Genomic DNA, 24,530 nt, shown 5'->3' with positions numbered 1-24,530 from the left:
GTGCTTCGTGAAAATCGGTCCAGATTTAGATATAGCTCCCATATATAGTTTAGTCCGATTTCATGTAAATGGTGAACCAAAGTCCCTATATATTTTTTTCGATTTGCACGAAATTTGGCATAACGTACTGAATTGAGCGTAGAGTGATGTCTGCCAGGTTTCGAGAATATCGGTCCAGATTTAGATATAGCTCCCATATATATTTTTGTCCGATTTCAGGTAAATGGTGCACCAAAGTCGATATATATCCGTCGATTTGAACGAAATTTGGCATAGCGTACTGAATTTAGTCCAGACTGATGTGTGCCAAGTTTTGTGAAAATCGGTCCAGATTTAGATATAGCTCCGTTATATTATAGATTGATTTTATGTAATTGACATATCAAGGATTTAATATATGGCTGATAGGAACAAAACGTACTGAAATTTGTATTCCCTAACCTGTGACAAGTTCGTTGAAATCGGTTCATATTACGATATATCTTCCATATATATTTTCGCCCGATTTTAAGTAAATTGGACATCGCACTCCTCATGTTAGTCAGATTGACATCAAATTTTGCACAACGTACAAAAGTGAGCGTAATTCTATGCTCAATTTTTTTAGTTGCGTTTTCCTGAAGTACAGACCTATTGATATTTGTTTGAAGTCGATTTATGACATGTTTATGGATAGATCTAAGTCGATTCACATTTAGATAAATATCACATATTTTATTTCATCCAATTTCATATTAATAGTTCTGTTTAATATACCCATAGTGGTGAAGGGTATCATATAGTCGGCCCCGTCCGACTATACTACTTTCCTTACTGGTTGGTCAAGTGTTTTCATGACGAAATGCGGACATTCGGACGGATGTATAGCTAGATCAATTAAGTATGTCAAGTTTTGATAGTATCAAGTATGGTTCTGCCGTAAGATCCATACATAATTGAAATCGCAAATTTTAAGCACTTCAACTACCACCAACACAAAATTTATGACATTCTATATATTTTTTTCCTAAATTGTTATTAATTTGAAAGAATTTTCCATGGCAATTACTTTTTGTTTCTTTTAATTATTTCCTAAAAATTCCAATTTATTTTGGGTTTCTTTTGAAACCAATTAACATTTATTGAAAAAAAGTATGAAAATCGATTATCCCTTGGAAATTTTCTTTCGTTATTTTCTTTGATTGCTTTCAATTTAATACTGTGAACTGTATTTCCAATTTCTCAAATTTCCATTAATTCTATACACATATACATATGTAACTATGTAAATTGACGAAGAACGAAAAAAGAAAAACAAAATAAAAAATTATATATATTATTACATATATTATGTTTGTATATAAATTTTTACACACATCATTCATATATATGTATATATTTACATAAAAATAATAATCCTATAATAATTAATCATATATAATTAAAAATATATAAATTCATTACTAAAAATAAACAATCTCTAGATTGGTAAGGTAGGGCAATTAAATTAAAATATTTTCAACAATTAAACGAACATTCAATTGAATTAAAAATAAAGTAGTTGGGAACAAAACTATTTATTTATTTTTTTCATACATAATACTTTAGCTTATAATAAAAATAATAGTGAATGGAATATTTAATACTCCATTCAGGTTTATTTTATTTAAAATTATTTTAAAATAAATAAAATTATTTTTTTTTTTTTTAATTAAATACTAAAGATTTGTGTATGGTTTCACATACATATTGCGAGAGATTGTTGATAAAATCTGGTGGTATTTGAGATGGGAAAGGAATTTCGGGGTTCTTCTTTGGCAAAATGTTTGAAATAATGAGGGATTTCACATGTGATATAGATTAATCTAAAAACTCAAATATGTCCAGATTAAACAATTCGTTATAAATTGTATAATTATTAAAAACTTGGGATTGTTCAAATTTCAAAAAAATATATATTAGTTCTTTGGTACCCTACACGTATTTCACATAAGCAAAATATTGATATGTGAACTCCGACGAATGTGGTATATACGACGCTAATCTCTTTAATACAATCCTTAGAGTTAAGCAATCTTGTTCCGCAAGCGGATCGATCATTTTTGGTTCACTCCGCGTAAGGTTACTCATTTAGTTCCATAGTTCATTCAAGTTCAATCGTTCATTGGTACTCGTTATTTAATTTGGCCAATAAACTAGAAGATTGGATCATAAAGAACTAAGAGAACGAGAGAATTTTTATCAGAATCCTTAGAGTGGAGTAATTTTGACCTGAACCAGTTCGATCTTTTTTGGTTCACTCCGCATTTTTATTGAACTATATCGTTCCGTTTAATCCGTAGGAAATAGTTTTTAATTAAATGTTTTGTTTTATGAACCTTCCGAATTATTGACTTTAAAATAGGATCAGGACCATAAAATGAGGTTATGCATGTCAAAATAAAGACTCCCGTTAGGAGTTTTTATGAGAATACGAAAATTTTCGCATGACCTTCGCCTTACTGAAAACCGGGTGGGACGTTTTTATGGGGGCTTTTTGAAAATATGGACTTATAATGAATGATATTTTTAAACGCCACGAAGGCACAATTTCAAATTGCAGTCACTTCGAAAAGATGCGATTCACTTTTTTTCAAAACGAATATATCTGAATCTATATGTCCCATTTGCAATACCAAACATCCGAATTATAGTAGAAATATTTGTACAAAGTTAAAAACCTCAATCTTAAAAATTGTGAATACTATCGTGATTGCAATGGACAGAGATCCAGACGGACATGGCTAAGTCGACATAAAATTTGTGATCTAAAATATATTATTATGAGGTTTCCGAACAATATTTTTTTCTTCGGATCAAAGTTAAATGGATATCATACCACGTTATGAAAGTCCTTTTTTGGGTTCCACACCCAAAGACAAATTCTCTGGTAAAACTCATAAATTGGAAAAAAAAAACTGCTTTGAAATATCGAGAATTTGATGGGACTTTCTTTGGATCTTTGCGGATTTCACTGAAATTTTACTGACTGGGAATTAAAAGTGCGTCTCCATACATGTTTGCTTTTCTAATATTTAGAATTAAAACAATACGCAGTTTTTATGCACAACAATCACACATTAAATAGTGAATAGACTCGAAGTTTATAAAATTTATAAAATTATATATTTTATAATTATAAAATGTTTCCATAAATTTCTTTGAAACTTTCTGAATCATTTTCTCATTATTTCAAACACTATTTACCATATTTACAAATCAAATTACCCTTTAAATACGGCTCAAAAAAATTTTATCAACTTTCTCACAATGTTGTTCTCATTTTCAACAACATTCGCCCCTCTAATCAAATATCTCCCATTGTTATTTAGTTGTATGCCTAGCCCATGCAGTTCTCTGCACCTGACTCATAATTTGACTACGATTTGGTACTTTTTCACTGGTACTACGTTGTATAAAACTCGGAGTTGCGGATAGTTTACGCTGATTTGTCACATTGCCGGCTTCGTCGGTAACCTTGAGGGTAACCGTATTGTAACGTGGCGAATTTGAAGATGATGGACTCATATCGTTGTTATTGTTGCTATTTAAATTTGATGTGCTGCGCACCATTTGTGACAGCGGCGAGTCCACCGTTGACGATGAACGACTATTCTCTCTGGATCCGCCACCGGAACCGGCTATATTGCCATTTGACACCGACTGTGTTAGCTGATGATTGAATGGTTTCATCAAATGCTCATCGAGCGCATTCAGATTTTTATCCAAACTCAATTGTATTTCGTCGTTTAGAGTTAACGGTGAATTGGAATACGAGTTGCGATTAAGGGTGCCCATGGGTGAGGGCGTTAAATTGCCCATAGAACTGGGTGTGGGAGTGCTTAAGAAATTATAATTACTACTGGCATTGTTGTTATTGTTTGAGGGACTGCATGACATCGGATTGACATAGAAGAAGGAGGAGGGTGTTGTGGCTCCACCATTGGGTAGAGCCAGGGCAGAAGCCGATGTCGCTCCACTGGCTCCCAAATTTAATGCTTGCAGTCGATTCAGTAGTTCCTGATTGACCTGAAACAGATCCTTAGACAGGGCCTCCTGTTGCTGTTGGACATTTGGTGAAGCGCTCAGCTGCTGCAGTTGTGATGTAATATTTTGTAATTGATTCATCGATGGGAAGGGGCTGGTCGACAATGTATTGGTGGTCAGATTGCCTGTGCTTGCTCCAGAAACATTAAGATGTAATTGCGATTGGCTAAATGATGATGTTGGTGTTTGTAGGGCATTGTTTTGTTGCTGAGCTAACGACGATGCCGATGTGGGGGTTTGCTGTTGCTGCTGTTGTTGTTGAAAATTTTGTAGATTTTGTGTTTGTTGATTCAGGCCGCTTAGTTGATGACTGAGCGATGTCAGTTGTTGATTGATGGTACCCAAATTATTAATTTGCTGATTAATTGTGGCCAAATTATTATTGGCATTACCAGCTGTGGCCTGCAGTAACATTTGTAGATGATTCTAAAGTTATGTTTGCGAGCGATGGAAAAGAAATCAAGGAAATAATGGAAACGTTGAAGATTATTGTATTTCTTTGAATATATTGATATAATTACACTGGATCTTTAAACAGCCATGCTTAACATTGTTAACACAAAATGAAAGCACATTTATTGTAAAGGGAGCAGAAGCAGCAAACATATTGGCGTAAAAAAAAAAACAAAACACTAGTTGACATAAAAAAGTTCATAAACACATTATTTTAAACATAATAAAATACATTTTTTCACATGCCAGCCAAGGTTTTTTAATAAAAATAATCGAAACATTTATTTTTTAAATTAATAAAGAAAGTCGGAGAAGACCGATTAAGTGATACCCAAACGTATGTTGGGTATATGGTTGAAGTACTTTCGAAGGAAGCATAAGTATTATATTAATTAGTAATTATGATTAATCAAAGAATAATGTACTCTTTAATTAAAATTCATTATCAAAGAAGCAAAATATAAATACATATCAAGTTCAAAATTGGAAGAAAATTGTTTGGAGAGATAAAAATAATTCTTAATATAGTTTATTTCCGTAAGATCCGAATAATTGGTACTGCATTTTAACTATCATTTAATTATTTTACTCATTTTGTTGCTTAAAAATTGTCAATAACACCTTATTTCTGGGAAAAATCACATTTATAATTGAGCGCCTAAAAGTATGCAAAGCAACTGCAATTAAATGAATGTTATGCTCGTTATAACATTAATTGGAACATAAGGATATTTCTAGACAGTTTCCCGTGGGATTTAAGTTTCTAAAATAACAGTAAAAGTTTCTGTAATAACAGTAAAATTACCGAGTTGTATCTATACCGTTTAAAAATCTCTGTCGGTGTAAATATTAATATTTTGAGCATATTAAAAAACCAGAAGGACAAATTCGCCATAGATCATGCGTTTGTTAAATGGTGTTAAGATTGTTTTTTTGCTGGTAACTCTAAAATTCCAAAATCTTTGTATTACTGTTTGTAGCTTCTTCGGGTTATTATTGAGATGACATGTCTTTAGTCAAAGTGAATGAAGAATATTTTTGTATACTTTATCTTCCTAGTATCTTGAATATTTGTGGGCCTCTCTTGTCCGATATTTGCATTAAATCTATGTTAAGTACAAATATTAAATTTTATCAAGTTTAACCCAAATATGATTTATCATAATCTGTGGGAGAGTTAGAAGAAGTGGACCAATATATCCATTTTCCTATTTGGTCTTTGTTCGGTACACATATTACGATGTGTAATGTTTGGCCCACTCGGAATCTCAGTTAGTTTTGGCAAAATTTTGACAAATTGGCATGGGAGATACCAAACCAAAAAGCGATTAACATTCCATTCCCAATCTTCGAACTTGATTTAAATTTGGAAGAAAAAAGTGTGGACCCCTTTGGAAGTTATTGTACGCACAATACAGACGGACGGACATTTCCAAATCCAAATTGTCTGAAACAAACTTGTTACAAAGACACCTATGATCTAAAATCGATCGCTTTAAGACTAAGAGCATAAAAATATTGGCTTGTTCAAATAAATGGTTTTATGCCATGCACCAAAGTTTGCAACATCTTGACATTTTAGTCGGAGACCTATATCAGAATAAAGTTCTTTGTAGACTAAGCCCTGGTCGCCTCTCTTTTAAATCACGACACTTCTAACAATATTTACGATAGAGCTGTGATAGGATATTTGGAATAGAAAATTTGATAAAGCGGTCTAAAATTTAGGGTTTCAAAGGTTTGCATCCTTGAAGACTGAAATATTTACATGCTGAAAATTTTATAAAGGTCTTGCACAAATTTGTATATTTGAATGATCGTAGGTGGATTTTTTTGAAATGTTCATGTATGTATGTATATTTTTCCCGCCCCATTTATTGTTTCGGGCATTTTAAATTTTCAGGACACTAATTTTCCGGTTTTTATACCTTTCACCACACTGAGGTACAGGGTATTATGTCTTTGTGCATATGTTTGTAACAGGTAAAAGGAAACGAGATAGACACAAGGTTCCTTTTGAGAATAAGCATTCCGTCCGTCCTTCCGTCTGTCTGTACATGTTAAACTGTAAACAAAGTCAGGTCGCGTTTATAATCCCTATTGGATGAAATTTGGCACATCTCATTTATTTGGCGCAGGTCCCTATATATCTTTCGATTTGCTCGAAATTTGACATAGTTTACTGAATTAAGTGTAGAATGATGTGTGTTAAGTTTCGTGAAAATCGGTTCTGATTTGGATATAGCTCCCATATATATATTTTCGTCCGATTTTATGTAAATATATCTTTATCTTTCGATTTGCACGAAATTTTTCATATGGTATCGAAATGAGTCTGGAATGATGTGAGCTAAGTTTCTTGAAAATCGGTTCAGATTTGAATATAGCTCCCATATATATTTTCGTCCGATTTTATATTAATGGAGCACCAAAGTCCCCACATTTCTTTCGTTTGCACGAAATTATATGACATAAATTTCAGAATGAAATCGCACAATGACTAGGACTCAACAATATCCGATTGTTTAACACAAAAATCCCGAACTTTAGAGCTAACGGAATATGTGAGTATGTTAATAATAAAATTTTGCGTAACCGGTTTATCGGTTTTCCAGTTATGGATATTCTAGTCTTTCATTTCAATAAAAAAAAACAAGCGGATGTGCTAATTTATATATCATTTCATTTAATTGTTTTGACATCCGTACAAAAAAACTAAATAAATAACAAACGGTAAAGTAGCAATGAAATCGACATGCGCCAACAATAAATGAAAAAATAATACAGCAATTGAAAAAAATTATATATGTATATAGCAAATATATGTATAAAAGGTGGCAACATTTCCTCAAAAAAATTGCAACAACAAATAGTAATTGAAATCCATGCAAAAACATAATAAACTCGGTTAACATTTAAACTCACCTGAGGTGCCATTCCTATATTGGCTGTGGTCAAGCCAGGCGCCTGCTGTTCATTGTATGCACCCAATGAGGCTAAATGTTCCAGTAGTTCACGATTTTGTTGTAACAATTGTTGTGTGCGAGCCTAAAATAACAATAATAATTTTTAAATTAGTTTTAATTAAAAAAAAAATACAATTTAATTTCCATACCTGGGCTTCAATTCGTGCATTCGTTTCCGATATCAATTGTTCTCTCACCATCATTAGCTGCGTTAGAGCATGGCGTGTTTGCATTGCCTGCTGTTCCAGTTGATCTTTCAGTTTATTTATTTCACGACTGGGCGAAGATGGTGATGTTGGGGATTTGTCTTCGTCGGTCTGGAATTTAAAATATATAAACAGGGTGTTAGGTTAGAAACACATTTGAAGAAGGGAAAATATAAAAAGACGAAAAGTTCGGATGCAGATATTTGTTTATTTACCAAACTTTAGAACAATTTTATTAAAAATAAATATATATTTTCATTGGAATGTGTTCAAAAATCATCAATATTATTATTATTTTTTAATCTACACAAAAGTCCATTATAGCGCTAACAAAAACTGTATGCCCAGCCAATGTTGTTGACCAACAAATATTACACCTTTTGTGTTTTATATTTTTGGTATGAAAATAGATGTTTATCATTGGGTAAACAACAAATGAGCCAACGAAATGCCACGCTTATTAACTGCCAAATAATAAATAATTTTTAATAATTGTCTGGTTAATGAAAAAAAAAAACACAAGCACACCCACATATAGACAAGTCAGCCCCAATCGATATGTATATATAGAAGAAAACCATTAATTAGGGGCAAAAATCAATTGATTATGGAAAAAACACAAACAAACTAGAGGACGAAATCTAGACATGAGACGCCAAATACACAAGAAAAATAAACCAAAAAAGAAAAAAAACAAAAGAGAAATATGAGAATAGCAGAAAAAAGGTCATATATGTTTGTACGTTTATACACATGTGTTTATGAATCCTCATCACATATTTTGAATTTCGAATGAAATACGCTGTCATCAAACACATATGTAATGTGAAATTATGTGCGTATATAGGAATATAATTAAGTCCACAAAAAACCAACAACAATTTGGTAATTTTTGTTGACTTCAAAGAATTTTTGTTTTTGTTGCTCTGGAGCAAATGACCAATACAATTAAAATTAACATTTATGTCTGAACATCTATCAGCGAGGCATTATTTTATTTTTAGCACAGCGGTCTCCCATTTTGTGTTTTGGTTTCAATCAACGCCATTCATTGTAAATAAATAAGAACATATGGTGGAAATATATTGTGGGTTTTTAATGAATATAAAAAATATATTTTTTTCGAAACCGATTTTTCTAAGTTTCGGTAGTTTGATATTTTTTATATCCTTGCCTTTCCGTTTGCTACACCACAAAATACCCATATTCTCTATCATCCATTTAATAATGTCCGTCTGTTTATGACAGGGCTTTAAAATTGTGCACATACATTCCTATAACTCCTAGGATGTTTGGTATTAAAAATGGGATATACCGGTCCACCTTTTAGTAATGCGCCCATACAACGGCACACTCAAATATTTGGTATTTTGAGATTTTTTGGCACGTTTTTCAATAGAATTGTCTTCAATTTGGTTTTCTGGGTTCCCATACGCTAATACATGTTCCTAACAAAAATGGTTAATATTGGCCCACTTTTTATCATAGACCCCATATAACGGTGCATCCAAATGTTCGGTACTTTGGAGACGTTTTTCAACGGTGTTAACTGTAATTAGGTAGGGGAGACTGGGGCACTTTCGGCATCTGTAATATTTCAATTCCATTTCGTAAGTATTTTGTGTATAAAACTTTTTACATTTTTAAGACAATATTATTAAAAAGTGGTTAACTACGATGTGTATTATTATAGAAATATTTAAAAGTATAATGTTTTTACAAAACTGATCGAAAAAAATTAAAAAATAAAATTCGGGGTACATTCGGCATTTTAAAGTGGGGCACATTCGGCCATATACAGATTGTGCAATATTATTTCCTTAAAATGTTTTTGAGTTTGTCTTTAAAACTAATCCTTTAATATGGTTCGAAATTGCATATATAAGATCAAACGTGCTTGTATTGACGAAAATGTGATAGAAAACCCTATTTCTGATGGTATGTGCGACCTTGAGATGTAAACGTCCGCCGTTAGAAAATAAAGCCCTATAATTCAAACATTATGTGGCGTATTAAAACCAAATAGAGCCTTTAGAGGATCAGAATTTGAACCAGACTGATAGCGATGACAATTATCCGGCTATGACTATGGTGCCGAATGTGCCCCATCAAATGCCGAAGCTACCCCGGGTTGGGGCACATTCGGCGAATTTGACTTTTTTTACAAAACTGTAAAATTTTTTAACTAAAACTATTTTTTTATATCTTTTTGGTACTATTTTTTATAATTAAGTGTCAAATGACAATAATCAGCCATAAAGTTGTTATATATGTTGAATAAGTACTGAAATATAGAGCTCTAAAAAAATGCCGAAGGTGCCCCAGTCTCCCCTACTGTGTTATAATTCATAACACATCTTCCCACAAATATCTCACAATTTTAGGTATTTTGTAAGTAAGTAAGTATCACTACTAAAAATTATCAACATTCGTTAACTTTTTGGGATAGCCCCCATATAACGGCACTATATTTTAGGGATTATGAGCCCGTTTTATAACCGAATTGACTGTATTTTGGCACCAAATAACGTTACCTCCTAAATTTCGGTATTTTGGGAATTATGGATAAATTATTCATCCGAATTGGCTGTATTTCGAAATCACATTCAATAGCACATATTTCTGCTTAGAATTATAAATATTGGCCAATATTTTTAGAATAGCCGTCATACAACGGTATTCCAGATTATCCGGTAATTTGAATTTTCAATTTGAAATAGTCCCCATACAGAAGACCGAAAATAATATTCAGTTTCATCTTGAATATGCCATTATATATATATTATTATATCCACTTTGATTCGGATAAAAACAAACGAAAATTTATGTCTAAACATGGTCTTATATAGACAACATTGCCAATTTACAGCCATTGCAATCTTGTATGACCTTTATATGGGGGCTATGTCAAAGCATAGAACTATATTAATATTTTCTATATATGTGTAGGTAGATTACCTTAAGGTAACCCCCCCCCCCCCCCCCCCATTCACGATTTTTTATTTTTATGATTTTAAATGGGCTGTTAAATGAATACCAATGCTTGTTAAGGTTTGTAAGTTTGCACATATATATTTGAAGATTTAAAAAGGAAGAACAATAATTTACCAAAATTGTTTGTTGTTGTTTTGTTTTTTGTGTTACAAAAAAGTCCTTATTTTCGATGGCGGGCATGATAACTCCTCACTGGAACATCGGAATCCGAAAATTCCAACGGTGTTAGAAAGAGGACATGTCTGGCTCTCGTATGAACTAGGATTTTTGACTTTGCACACAAAATGACGGACCTTTGAAAAAATATTTTGGGAAAATCGCCGATTTTTAACCAAACACCAATTTAAAAAATAAGGAAGATCTTCACCGATTGGCTTTATCCTAGCATAGCTATACACTCACAGAGAAACGTGTGAAAATTTGGAATCTATTGGGTTATTAGTTTTTGAGTTATCGTGCCCGCCATTCGCAAGAGAGAAAAACGTGTTTAAAGTTTGAGAAGCCCTTTAGCCGTCACTTGGTGCTGACACAATAAATCGGCTATATCCTCAAGAGTTCTTGAGATTTTCACTTTCGTCTTCGAATTTAATTAAAAAAAATGTTGACGCCGAGAATGGGGGGTCCCCTTAAAAAATTAGAGCCAATTCTATGAATAAAACAAATCATGTGGGGGTAGTCGTATACGGATATGGATAATTTTTAGTAGGGAGATTTTCTACTCAATGATAATCAAAAATATAAAATTAAAGCTGATTTGGTTGAAACAGTTATCCTAACTATAACGATATCTTGGTAACTAGCGTTAAATTGGCGGTGCCATAAAAAGTGCAATTTATACATGCAATTGTCAATACCCAAGGAATAGAGGGACATATTTGTTAAGAAAATGTAGTTGGAGGCTAATCAGTTATATGGAGGCTACACAAAGAAAATTTATTTGTTTATTGTAAAGACGGCTTCGATATATTCGTAAATATACAAGTAATATACCCTCCTCATCTAATGTTGCAGGGTACAAAAAGTGGCAGACCAAAAAATATCACTCTTTTGGCACAGTTATTTTATTTTTAAATTATTTTAGAATTAACCAAATATATCATTTCCATTATTTTTCCCATATAAATTAGCATGCATTTTTACATTTAATCGCCTGCATACAAATGGATTTTTATTTATCTAATAGCTGACGCCTTCACATCAGGTGTTCATTTGCTGATGATGATAGCATGTTTTTGGTTTTCCTTTGGCCAATTGCAAATCACACATTTAATTTGATTTCTATTTTTCATTTCGATTAAATAGAAATGTTTCATAGCAACATTTGTTTACATTTGTGCGAATGGAATGGAATTTTTAAATTCAATACTATTCTAACATCAAAGTTCAACGATTTTGTTTATCTGGCATTTCAATCAAACGATATATGTATGTAGGTATGTTTAATTTCCAGCCAAAAACGATTCATATGTATTTCAAATTTCTAAGTTTTGTATTTTATTGTATTGTAAGTCGATTTGTTTTGATTATAGTTTATCATAATATTTATGAAAGAGTTTTTACACGAACTTGCAACGTTCATTTTTTTGTAATTGTTGGTAAATGTTTTGTTGAACGGTAAATGAACTTTGGGTTTCAAGTGAAACACATTTGAAAAAAAAAATATTTTTCATATTGAAATTAGTAAGAAAAAATTCAGTGAATATGAACATAATCTAAAATAAAACCAGTAAGGAAAGTAGTAAAGTCGGTCTGGGCCGACTATATGGTATATTGTACATATCGACGCCTCCGAACCATAGTATGCTAAGTCGACTTAGCATGTTTTAAACTTCTTTACGTTTTTAGATACGACGGTCCTTAATTTAAATTCACTGAAATTTTGGTAATCATCAGCCAATCCAAACCAAAGTTATAAGCAAAAATGTACTTTGCATGGCACGCACGATAAAAGAAACTTCCATACTTTGAAAGCTTCCACTGAAAAACCCACTTTTCAGACTTAGCATACTATGGTTCGGAGGCGTCGATATGTATCCTTACAATTGTATGTCAATGTTCCCTCGAAGGAACATACTCATGTCTTTCTGCAATCTTTTATAAATTTAATTTCATTCGGGCAGATTTAGAGTCGTCTGCGTACCATGGGACAAATTTTGTGGAAAACGATTTATAGCAAAATTGATACACGCTATTCGGTATGCCGCACTATAAAAAAATGCAATCTCAATCAGAAATCCGATCGAAATACATATGGAGGCTATGGCTGCATCTGCACGAATTTCAACAAAACACAATAACGTCATTCAAGTCTCAATTTGATACGTTGTGCAAAATTTCGTGTTAATCAGAAAAACATTGGGAGTTTGGTGCACCATTTATGTAAAATCGGTCGAAAATATATATGGGAGCTATATTTAAATCTTACCCGATTTTCACGAAACTTAGCAGACATCATTCTATACTTAATTCAGTACGCTGTACCAAATTTTGTGCAAATTGAAAAAAATTAGGGGCTTTGGTGGGCCATTAACCTTAAATCGGACTAAAATATATATGGGAGCTATATCTAAATCTGACCTGATTTTCACGAAACTTAGCAGACATAATTCTATACTGTACTAAATTTTGTGCAAATCGAAAAAATTGAGGGACTTTGGTGGGCCATTAACCTTAAATCGGATTAAAATATATGTGGGAGCTATATCTAAATCTGGATCGATTTTCACGAAACTTAGCACACATTATTCTAGTCTTAATTCACTACGCTGTGCCAAATTTCGTGCAAATCGAAAGAAATTTAGGGACATTAATGCACCATTTACCTTAAATCGGACGAAAATATATATGGGAGCTATATCTAAATCCGAACCGAAACTTAGCACACATCATTCCGGGCTTAATTCAGTACGCTGTGCCAAATTTCGTGGAAATCGAAAGTAATTTAGGGACATTGGTGCGCCATTTACCTTAAATCGGACGAAAGTCTATATGGGAGCTATATCAAAATCTGAACCGATTTTATTCAATTTCAATAGGGTTCGTTCTTGGGCCAAATGAATGAGCTGTGCCAAATTTCATCTAATTCATTCTGCCCATGTTAATTGTTTACAATTTAACATGGGCAGACAGACGGACGGGCATGCATAAATCGACTTAGAAAGTGATTCCAAGCATATTCTCAAAAGGAACCATGTGTCTATCTCGTTTCCTTTTGCCTGTTACAAACATATGCACAAAGACATTACCACAGTGTGGTGAAGGGTATAAAAATAGAGAATTTTTTTACAAATAAATATCGAGTTTTCAAAAATCGTTTCCTTTGTAACTAATAGTGAAATTCAATGTAGAATTATTTTACCCTTGACGAAATACTTCTTAGATGTAATCTTATTGAAGATATTGACATTTGCAAGGTGTTCAATAAAAACTTACAAAAGTCAAAACAGAATTTCTAAAAAACTATTTAATTTAAATAAAAACTTTGTTTTGAAACTCATAGTGAAAATTGTCGTAGAATATTCCATTCTTTATATTCCATTACATTTTTTTCGAATTTTTTGTTCTAAATTGACGTCTATATATTCAGTATATAAATTATATATACCTTCTTCAAATTTTTAAGATTTTTGACGTTTAGGTTGATTTTCTAGTTTTGGTCTATTCTGAGACTTATAAAAACACTTTATGACGTACATTTTTGTAGAATATTTGGAACTGATATAACCACGTTTTAAATTAGTTCTCTCCTCCTTATACCTTAATAGCAACGATTTCTAAAAACCGTAATTCGAATATTATGCAAATGCCTTGGAAATGGGGGAAATGTAGCCACGCCTTTTTAGGTTACCTTCCGATGTAATCTTTCAAAATTCCAATACACACGTCTTCTATTTTTAAATTTTTGGAATTTCCTGTAAAGTATTTTTTGTGTTGCACAGTGTCATAAAATATTTTTTTTTGTTCCAAATTTTGTAGATACGTAATATTCTACAACTTTTGTGTGCACCTACAAAATTCTGTGTATATTGTGGTATTCTACCTTAATATCTCTTGATCTACTAAATCGATGTCCTATTTTTCCTCCAATACACATTCAATGTCCTGGTTGAATTACAACAATTTTATCTAGCAATATTCACACATACATATGTATATGAATGTATGCACATATATCATTAAAATGCAAGCAGCCTCAAGTGATTGTCAAACATGTTATGGCACCTCATTGCTCCAAATGCGTGTGTGTGTGTGAGAGTGTTGTCTGTATGATGTTCAACTTTACACCACTTAGGGGCATTATACGGATATGTGTGGTCATTGGTGCTTGTTTACTCCATACACCGAAAATTGTTCATGGAATTATGTAAATGTATGCAGGGCATAAACGATATGTATGTACGAGTATATGCCCTCATGGATTGTATGTGTGACTAGTACTTACCACTAAACTTCCAGATTTACTGAGATTCGTTTGCGGTATCAATTCCAAATGATTGGGCCTTTGGGGTACATTTATGTCCGGTGTTACAGCTGCAAACAAGAAAAGAAAAAAAGTGAGGGACATTTAGATTAACAATGTGATTGCATATATTCGTGTGTATGTTAAAATTTGTATTTAAATTAAATGGTGCGATCAAATTCTCAGATAAAAACAAGTAAAAAACTTCGTTAAGTCCTGCTCGAAAGAACATTCGATGCCCTCTAACATGGGGTGCGCATTCAAAATTCCTTAAATCGATTGGGATCTTTATATGGGGACTATGTTATAGCATTATTTGGTAGTAGGTTATTCATGCTGTGCAAAAATAATGTTCCGAATTCGAGACACCCAGCTTGAAATTCGGGGGGTAGGACATAATTAAAGGGGATATTTATATGGGTTAGATCCCACTCTTCATTGGACTAAATCCGTTTTAGACAATTTGGAATCTACTTCCGAATGTCCGTCCGTCTGTGTGGCCGGTTGGTGCGCACGACTCTCGAAGGAAGTAACCGATTTCATTCAATTACTGCACAACGAAATATTTCTCCCAAACTTAGTTCAAGTTTGAAGATGGGGAATATCAGTCCACACTCTCTCCTACAAAATGGTCTAAACTTAGCTGAAAATCTATTTTATTGTATCATGGGAACGGACTATCCGATTTGAACCAACTTTTATACAACCTATAATCTTTATGATGACGTCCACACCTGATCCACTCCTTCCTGTACATCCCCACAAATGATAAAAAAATTCCATATTTATAAATCCAATATCAGTTGAATGAAATGTCTGATTTGGACCAAACTTTGGACAATCTATTATCTTAACAAACCTACATCAATTCCGAAGATGGGACCCATTGGCCCACGACTTCTGGTACCTCCGCCTCAAATTTTCGATATTTATTAATCCAATATCATGCGAACGGACTATCCGATTTTAACTAAAACTTTGTACAAAAAATTATCTTTACCAAGCCTAGATCAAGTCCGAAAATGGGACCCATTGATTCACTCCTTCTGATAATCCCCCACAAATGGTCACAATTTTCAATATTAACACATCCAATATCAGGCAAATGGAAATGAATGGGAACCGCCGGCTCTTTTCTTCTGGAACCTCCATAAATATATAGAATGGGTTCGTGCCGTTATTGCAAATGGAATAACACCTCGCCTTATGGTGAGAAAGAAACGATATTTATACCCTTCACCACAGTGTGGTACAGGGTATTATGTGTTTGAGGATATGTTTGTAACAGGCAAAAATAATCGAGATAGACCAATGGTTCCTTTTGAGAATATGCATAGAATCACTTTCTGAGTCGATTTATGCATGTCCGTCCGTCTGTCCGTCCATCCGTCCGTCCATGTATTTTTGTTAACAAAGTACAGGTCGCATTTATGATCCGATTTGGATGAAATTTGGCACAGGTCACTTAATTTTCCCAAGGACGAACCCTATTGAAAATGGGAAAATCGGTTCAGATTTAGATATAGCTCCCATATATAGTTTCGTCCGATTTAAGGTAAATGGTGCACCAAAGTCCATATATATCTTTCGATTTGCACGAAATTTGGCATAGATACTGAATTATGTCCAGAATGATGTGTGCCAAGTTTCGAGAAAATCGGTTCAGGTTTAGATATAGCTTCCATATATAGTTTCGTCCGATTTAAGGTAAATGGTGCACCAATGTCCCTATATATCTTTCGATTTGCACGAAATTTGGCACAGAGTACTGAATTCGGTCCAGATTGATGCGTGCTAAGTTTCGTGAAAATCGGTTCAGATTTAGATATAGCTTCAATATATATTTCCGACCGATTTAATTTAAATTGTGCCCTAAAGACCCTAAGATTGGCCGATCGGCACACAATTTTGTACAATTTACTGTTACTATAACCTTTCCTGTGACGATTTTAAGTAAATGGTACACTAAAGGCCCATACCTAGGCCGAGTGGCAAAACGTATAGAAATTAATAAAAATTAATATCTAGCAAGATTCCTTGAAATCGGTTCAGATTATCTTCCATATATAATTTCGACCTATTCATTTTGACTATACACCAAACCTGATTGGTACATTTTAAACAGTGAAGCATACCAAATAGCGTGTGTAAATTTTGCTTTAAATCTATTATAAAAATTTAGAATAGGTTGCAGAATGGCATATTTTGGAATTGATGTTAGTCGGTTTACATATATATAAAGATCACATATTTAAGTTCGTTCAAAATCATGTCAATGTTTCTTCAAAAAGGCGACGTCTTTTAGGATACATACGTAGAATATACCCAAAGTGGTGAAGGGTATCATATTGTCGGCCCAGTCCAACTATACTAGTTTCCTTACTGGTTTTCATTATATAGAACAATAAATTTGTATTGACTATTACACTATTCCATATTAAATGTTTTCGCTGGGTTTTCTTTAATATTTTTTTTTACAGAAATGTATTTTGATTATTTTTTCTTTGTTTTATATTTTGTTTAACTAATGCTATGTGTCCAAACATACACATGAGTGACATGTGAGTTTTATGAAATTCGTTGATGTCGTACTTTTATCTTTGTTGTCTTTGATTGAAAGTGTTTTTTCACGTTTTGTTAGTCTGCATTTTGTAAAAACAGAAAAAAAAACGTTTTCAGTTTCTTCTTAATGTAATGGCTGAAATACGGCCCATTGACCGACCGACCGCACACACCAATCACCACATTGGCCACATATTATGACGTCAACAACCACCTTGTACTCGTAAAAAATCGAAATGAAACAGAAACGAAATATCACATTTGTCGACTGATTTGGGTTCTTTGGAGTTCTTTTTTTATTGTTGTAAATATTTTCATCAACAAAAATAAGTCACAAAGTAGAAACATGTTTATTGCTTAATCGCAGGCTATTATCAAGTGAATTTATTTATACTTGGATTATGTGTGTGATAGAATTTGTTGATGTCCATCAATATACATATGAAATGATAAAGACACTGACAAGGGACAAAAAAAAAGAATATCAAGGAAATAAACAATGACATCTTATGACAGCAGATGTGTATGAAGGGCTTATTGTAATGACATGATAATGGGTGCATAGCTATAGATGAAATATTGAAAAATTTCAAATTATTAAAAATATATATTATTTAAATAAAAAAAATATCTTTCAGGTAACCGGTGCAAAATTGGCACGACATATGTTCTTTTGAATGGAAATATGACACGATTTTTGAAATGGGTTTTAAAAAACTATGACATTGTTCACCAGGGGATGAGGCAGGAAAACTATAGTTTCGAATCTCGCCACTGATCCTTGCCAGTTCCTTTAGTTTTATTTTTAGCGATATTCTCAGAATAAAATTCTATGTCGATTTAGCCATATCCGAAGGTCTGACTTTAAATTTTTGAATTCTGTGTTGCTAATAGGTAGAGAACATCTTCGTAGACAATTTTAAATATTGGTCTTTACATTGGGCTATCACGACGTATTGGCTATATTTGGAAAGTTTTTGAGGCACGGACCGTGACACGAATTATTATGGTTTCGACTGTCAAAAAGATACAACGTCGATAAATTCATATATTTGTATAAAGTGTAAAAATGTAATAAACGCCACTTATTTCAATAACTTCGCCATTTATTGTTATTTTCTGGGATATATAATATTCGTACTTATTTTTAGGAATGAAAGGCTGAAATCGGTGATGCTGAGGGGCCGCAACGTTGATCCGGACAAGACGAAGATATTTATTTTTACCAAAAAGAAATAAAAATAAACAAAATCAAATAATGTTATATATCTGGGAGTCATAAACAGGTCGACAAGGTCTATCGATAATTGTCTTTTTGCAGAAGGTCATACCCTCTAAATTGTATTTCAATGAAAAAATTATACACTGGATTCATTGGTGTCCACCATGTCCATGTAATGTAACATGTTGCCTAGGTATATGTCGGACAATGATTTTAGAGACTATAGTGTATATACATCCAATTGATATCCAAATAAAATATAGAGCTTAACTGAGATCGAATATAGTGGAAGTGATGCAAATGTGGTATAGGTTGGTAATGTGGTATAGTCACTTTTTTTGTAAACTGAAAATTTTAAAATAATTGAAACATGTTCTATAGTTTGCTGTTCTCAAAAAAATAAGATAGCAATGACCTGTTTAATTTATTTAAATCACGTTGAGAATCAGTACCAAAAATAAAATTTTTCATGAAATTGACTTTTTTTCGGTTGAAGTTTAATTTTACGGATGTACTTTAATCGTTATTACTAAAGCATTAAAATAATCAGTATGAACTAAAAATCAAATAATGTGCGCGATAGCTCCACATAATCACAAATTTGGAAAAAAACTAGACATTTCTTCAGTAAACACAAGTGTAGGTAATGTGGTATACCTTGATTCTGCATGAAAAAAGGCCAGCACTAGACAAAATCTCATTACTATGTGAAACATTTGTACTCTACGAGAGTCTACCATGAATCACAAGGATGAAAAACAAAGGCTATGAGTTTTAACAACTTCTCCATACAAAAATTAAATATTGCCATGTGTAGACATTATTATATAATAAAAATTAAAGTTGCACTCAACGTATCCGTTAAAAATCTTAACAGACATAAATCTCGAGCTAATTCGCATTCATTAAAAACAATAAATTATATAAGATATCAATTGGAAGTGAAAATTATACTATACCACATTAACATCATGTGGTATACCACATTACCTGCACTTTTTTTAAAATCACTTCTTATGGGATTTCAAATATTTTCTCAAATATCTCTTAAATTGTTAGAATAATATTATTTTCAATTTGATACATGGAAAGACAACACATGTAGCATGTTAAGTGCAAAATTTCAATTTAATCGGATAAAAAATAAAAATTTGGCAACCTAAAAACAAATGTGTATACCACATTTGCATCATCTCCTATATGAATCAAGATTATGGGAAACTCTCATACGGGAGAGAAACTCATACCGAAACACATACTGATACCGAAAATTCCCTCTGATAACTGTTATTACACAAATAACAGGAAAGGGACTTTTTATTGAAGACCCGTGAACTTAAATATCATAGCGGCTGTCAGATCATGGGAAGATTATGGGAAACTTTGATACCTGAGAGAAACTCATACCGAAACTCATACTGATACCGAAAATTCCCTCTGGCAACTGTTATTACACAAATAGCTCCCGGTTAACAGGAAATTGACTTTTTATTGAACTTAAATATCATATCGGCTGTCAGATCACAATATGATCCTACATCCAAACTATTCTCCCAAAGTGCTACTGACCTGCACACAATAGAGGCGAACACACAATAGAGGGATTTAAATTTTCGACGATATCTTATCGTCTGGCAAATGAGCATACATTACGTTAAAGACATGTTGCTTCCCATTAAGATGTGTTAAAAAAATCGTCCTTTTCGATTTCAACGCCATTAGAAGGAGTACATATAAGGTGTGAACTAGGATTATTTACTCGAAAATTATCAATAAGGTGGACCTAAGATTTTTTTTTTTGAATATCGCATAATTTCGACCACAAACCAAGCTAGAAAGTAGGGATGATCTTCACCGGTTGGAATTATACTAGTTCATACGATACGATAATAATGGGTTTTTTAATTTGTAACCACCAATCGTAAAAAAAGCTGTCTCAAGAAAAATACAAGGTGTTGAGAAAGCTCTCACTGTCAAGTGTCGCATCACAATAAATCGATGATATCTGTAGGAGTTTTTAAAATGTTCAAGATACATTCCTGAGTAGTTATAGGTTCAAATTAAAATACTACCTAAAGTAACCAAACTCGATAACCATTCAATAATGAAAATAAATATATTGCCAAAAACCTAAGTTTCCGACGTTTCTAACGTATGTATTTTGCGACGGAAAATATCAGGTGAAAAATATATTTCCAAAAAATCAAGAATATTTTCCACTGAAATTTGATCATTTATAGAGTTTGGATGGTGAAATAATCTTTGCAGAATTTTTTTATTATGATTCCATGTTCCCATATAGCTTAACAACATTTTCGGGACTATTTGCTTAATTTTCCCCAACGAAGTGGCGGCGATTTGGCATTCTTCATTCGCAGTAAAGACATTTCATCCCAGAAAATATTTAATACAGGTCAGTGTGTTTGTATTCATCCCATACAAAGGTCTGGTTCAATGTTCACTATGTTAAAGCTCCTAGGCCTGTATCCTCAAGCCGATATTCATTTTTCACAGTGACATAGTCATAGACTCTATATAAATAATCGTACCGAATTAAGGAATTTGGAATGGAATGGGTATATAATTTCGGCCCGACCCAGTTTAACAACGTCTTCACTTGTTTAAATACAGTTAAGTAGCCATAGGTGTAGACTTTTATAATTATTCGACAAATAATGTATGCTACTTCACATTTTTCTCCAAGGTCAAACAAAGGTTAACGAATATTTCCTTAAATATGTAATGTTATAAATATAATACAAATCGCATAAAATTGTTGAAAAATTTTATTTTATGTTTACGTATGAAGTTATCATTGCATCGGCCATGACTTGTTTAAATTAAATAAACTTTAACACCAAGAATCTCATTTAAAATATCAATTAAAATGAAATAAAAGACAAGACAAATTCTATTTTGATATGTTTGTATAAATAACCAAATAAACAAGTAACCCTGAACTAATTTCGAGAGAAAAAAAATTAAAATACTATTAAATGTTTTCTTTTTGGCAAGAGTATTGCCATTGCTAAGGTTAGACGTTGAAAAGGTTGTAATTTCGTTATTAACAAATCTTAGAGGCCTATGAACATTTCTTTACATGTATAAATTTTAGTAAAACTAATACATACATTTTTACCAATTCACCATTTGCAACTTTCCACAAATAAACTTTAATGTTGGTAATTTTTAAATTGGACTATAAGCTATAATTAGGTATTAATGAACAATTGTTTACAGCTTTTTATGGTAATGAAAGCTATCCAATGCTATATTTATATTTGTATTGTATGATTATATTTGTAAGCAAATTATTGTGTTCTTTTGTATTTGTCGATAATTTTCGACGGTTTCACATAGCCATAGCCGTTTAAATACACCTGTTAAATTTCATAGAGTAATTTCTGTGAATAAAAATTAAGAGGACGGGCAAAACATACCAACAGTACCCTCTGATACGATTTTTTTGCTTTTAGTCTTTTGTTTTTGTTTATGTTTATGTTATGGTCCAATCGGATTGAAATCGTTTTGTTCATGTGCGCACTCGTATGCTTTAATTCAATTCAATTAAAATTTTTAGTTTTTTTTATTTATTTTAATCAATTAATATATTTATTTAAAGCCTTGACACAGGCGATAAATATTGATACCATTCGATTCGATTGAATTTCGTTTAATAGGGAAAAAAATCAACATTATAAAACATTTTCTTCTGCATGGCTTACTTAAAAAACAATCTAAATATTAAGTTCATTGACGTCAGTACATTTTACGAGATTTTGTTTTTTTTTTTTTTTTTTTTTTTTTTTTTTTTTTTTGGCAAATTGAGAACAGTGTATGTAGATTTTTTTTTAATATGGAAGTGAAACTTTTGGTAATGAAGGTCATAACCTTCACCTCATTGTTTTAAAGTCATATAAATGTTAACGATATTGGGGAATTTTATAGAAAATCGAATGATAAAAATAAAATATGGAGACAATATAAATAATTTCATTTCACATTTCTTTCACACATTTTGTTTACAAATATTTGGTTAAGAGAAAGACACGGTGCTCAGAAAATCGTTCTATGGCCACGAAAAAAAATTGGGGCTCAAAGGGTTAAATAATTTCTAAGGACTGTATATTAAAATTGTCATTCCATTTGCAACACTACGAAATATTCGTCGAATACCCCTGTTTATTGAAATTACGACAGAAAACGCAAAATGAACATAGAGCTTAAAATTTTCGAACATACATGTCAACTACTGGTATTGGATTTTTGTGAAGTTGCCGTTTTTAAGTATTTTGAAGTTTATAGCCGTATTTTCCTACAAAAGAGACTGAAATTAGCCAATTGAGGTGCTTAGAAATGTTCGACATGACCAATAAAGACCCCTATTGTTTTTGGTAAAGATCGGTTAATATTTAGGGGATGAAATGGACCAAATTCTTAATTTTTGTCGGTTTTTCTGGTCTCTCCAGAGGCCGCAATTATGGCCCAAACATCTCGAATTTTTACATGAAGAAGGGGATTGGGCCAAAGAATAAGCATGTCTGTTTTGATAAAGATCGGTCAATATTTAGCGGGCCAAATGGAACCCGACTTTTGTGTGAAAAATGACAAAATTTGTAGTCTACAGCGTATATATTTACTCCTGTAGGACATAGAGCCGAGAAATTGATAGTATATCCAAGATGAGTGATTGCCCTTTAAATTGATACCAATTATATTGTCGTATGTACTCGAAACCATTACCACCCTAGAGGGCGGAAATATAGCGCGGATCGCTTTGAAATTTTCCATGAGGTTCTAGTTATGGTCAAGGACCACGCCTATAATTTTCGGTGATGATCAGATAATAATTTTGGGATGAAGTGGACCGAAAACTTATTTTTTGTGTTTTTTTCGATTCGATCTGTAGGCTACAATTATAAGACGAACATCACAACACAACCCACGTTGAAGGGAACATGGACAAGTAATTAGACGGGCTGTGCTGAATATTGGTAATATTCGGAAAATATGTCAGTGTAAGGAAGAGGTGCTGTTGACCTCTAATCGGGAAAGAGGGTGCAACTATCACGAAATATATAAAAATTCGCAAAAAGAGTTATGTGGTAGTTGTGTAGGGTATCGTATGGTCGGCCCCATCCGACTATACTGCTCCGCTCACTGGTTCAATTTATGAAAGGGTGGCATGCATATATGCGTAAAATGTTCTATGTTGGTCACTGTTTTGACATAGCCTCCATATGAATGTCCATTAATATAATTTTTCAATCGAAGTGACTGTAATTTGTCATTTCAGGTTATTGGAGGATGAAAAACGCGTTCAAAGAATACTTTCTAGATAGGTCCTTGTTTTGACATTGTCCCCATTGTCCACAGAAGTGGTTGTAATTTGGCATTCCTGATACTTTGTTGGAACCAAACGTTTAGATCCACGTATGGAATTTTTAAAGATTTTTGCAGAATGTTGCCATTCCGGTTTCATGGAATATGAAAAACGTTTTCACAGAAAACTTTCGCTAAATTTAATTTTTAAAGCTTTTTTAAAAAGCTTCACTTAATTTTCGGTATGTTGAAGTTCCTAGCCAAATTTTTTCAAACTGAGT

The 24,530-nt window shown here is 32.6% G+C and overlaps 1 protein-coding gene across 1 annotated transcript in view; it reads right to left on the bottom strand.

Annotated features, from left to right (window-relative positions):
- Positions 1-3,327: 3,327 nt before the first annotated feature.
- Positions 3,328-24,530, bottom strand: part of LOC133327723 (capon-like protein) — a 35,078-nt gene continuing 13,875 nt past the window's right edge. Inside the window, exons 4-7 of the mRNA XM_061536267.1 lie at positions 15,126-15,214; positions 7,634-7,801; positions 7,444-7,566; positions 3,328-4,491 (exon numbers count right to left, since the gene is read on the bottom strand). Of these exons, the coding sequence (XP_061392251.1) occupies positions 3,343-4,491; positions 7,444-7,566; positions 7,634-7,801; positions 15,126-15,214 (1,529 nt within the window). The 3' untranslated portion in view covers positions 3,328-3,342. The remainder of the gene's footprint in view (positions 4,492-7,443; positions 7,567-7,633; positions 7,802-15,125; positions 15,215-24,530) is intronic.

This window comes from Musca vetustissima, unplaced genomic scaffold (genome assembly GCF_032173495.1).
Source record: "Musca vetustissima isolate MV318-11 ecotype Yass unplaced genomic scaffold, APGP_CSIRO_Mvet_v1 utg3866, whole genome shotgun sequence".
In the NCBI taxonomy this organism is placed as follows: Eukaryota; Metazoa; Arthropoda; class Insecta; order Diptera; family Muscidae; genus Musca; species Musca vetustissima.
The sequence above is the reverse complement of the archived record's forward strand: the minus strand, read 5'-3'. Positions and strand labels throughout refer to the sequence as shown.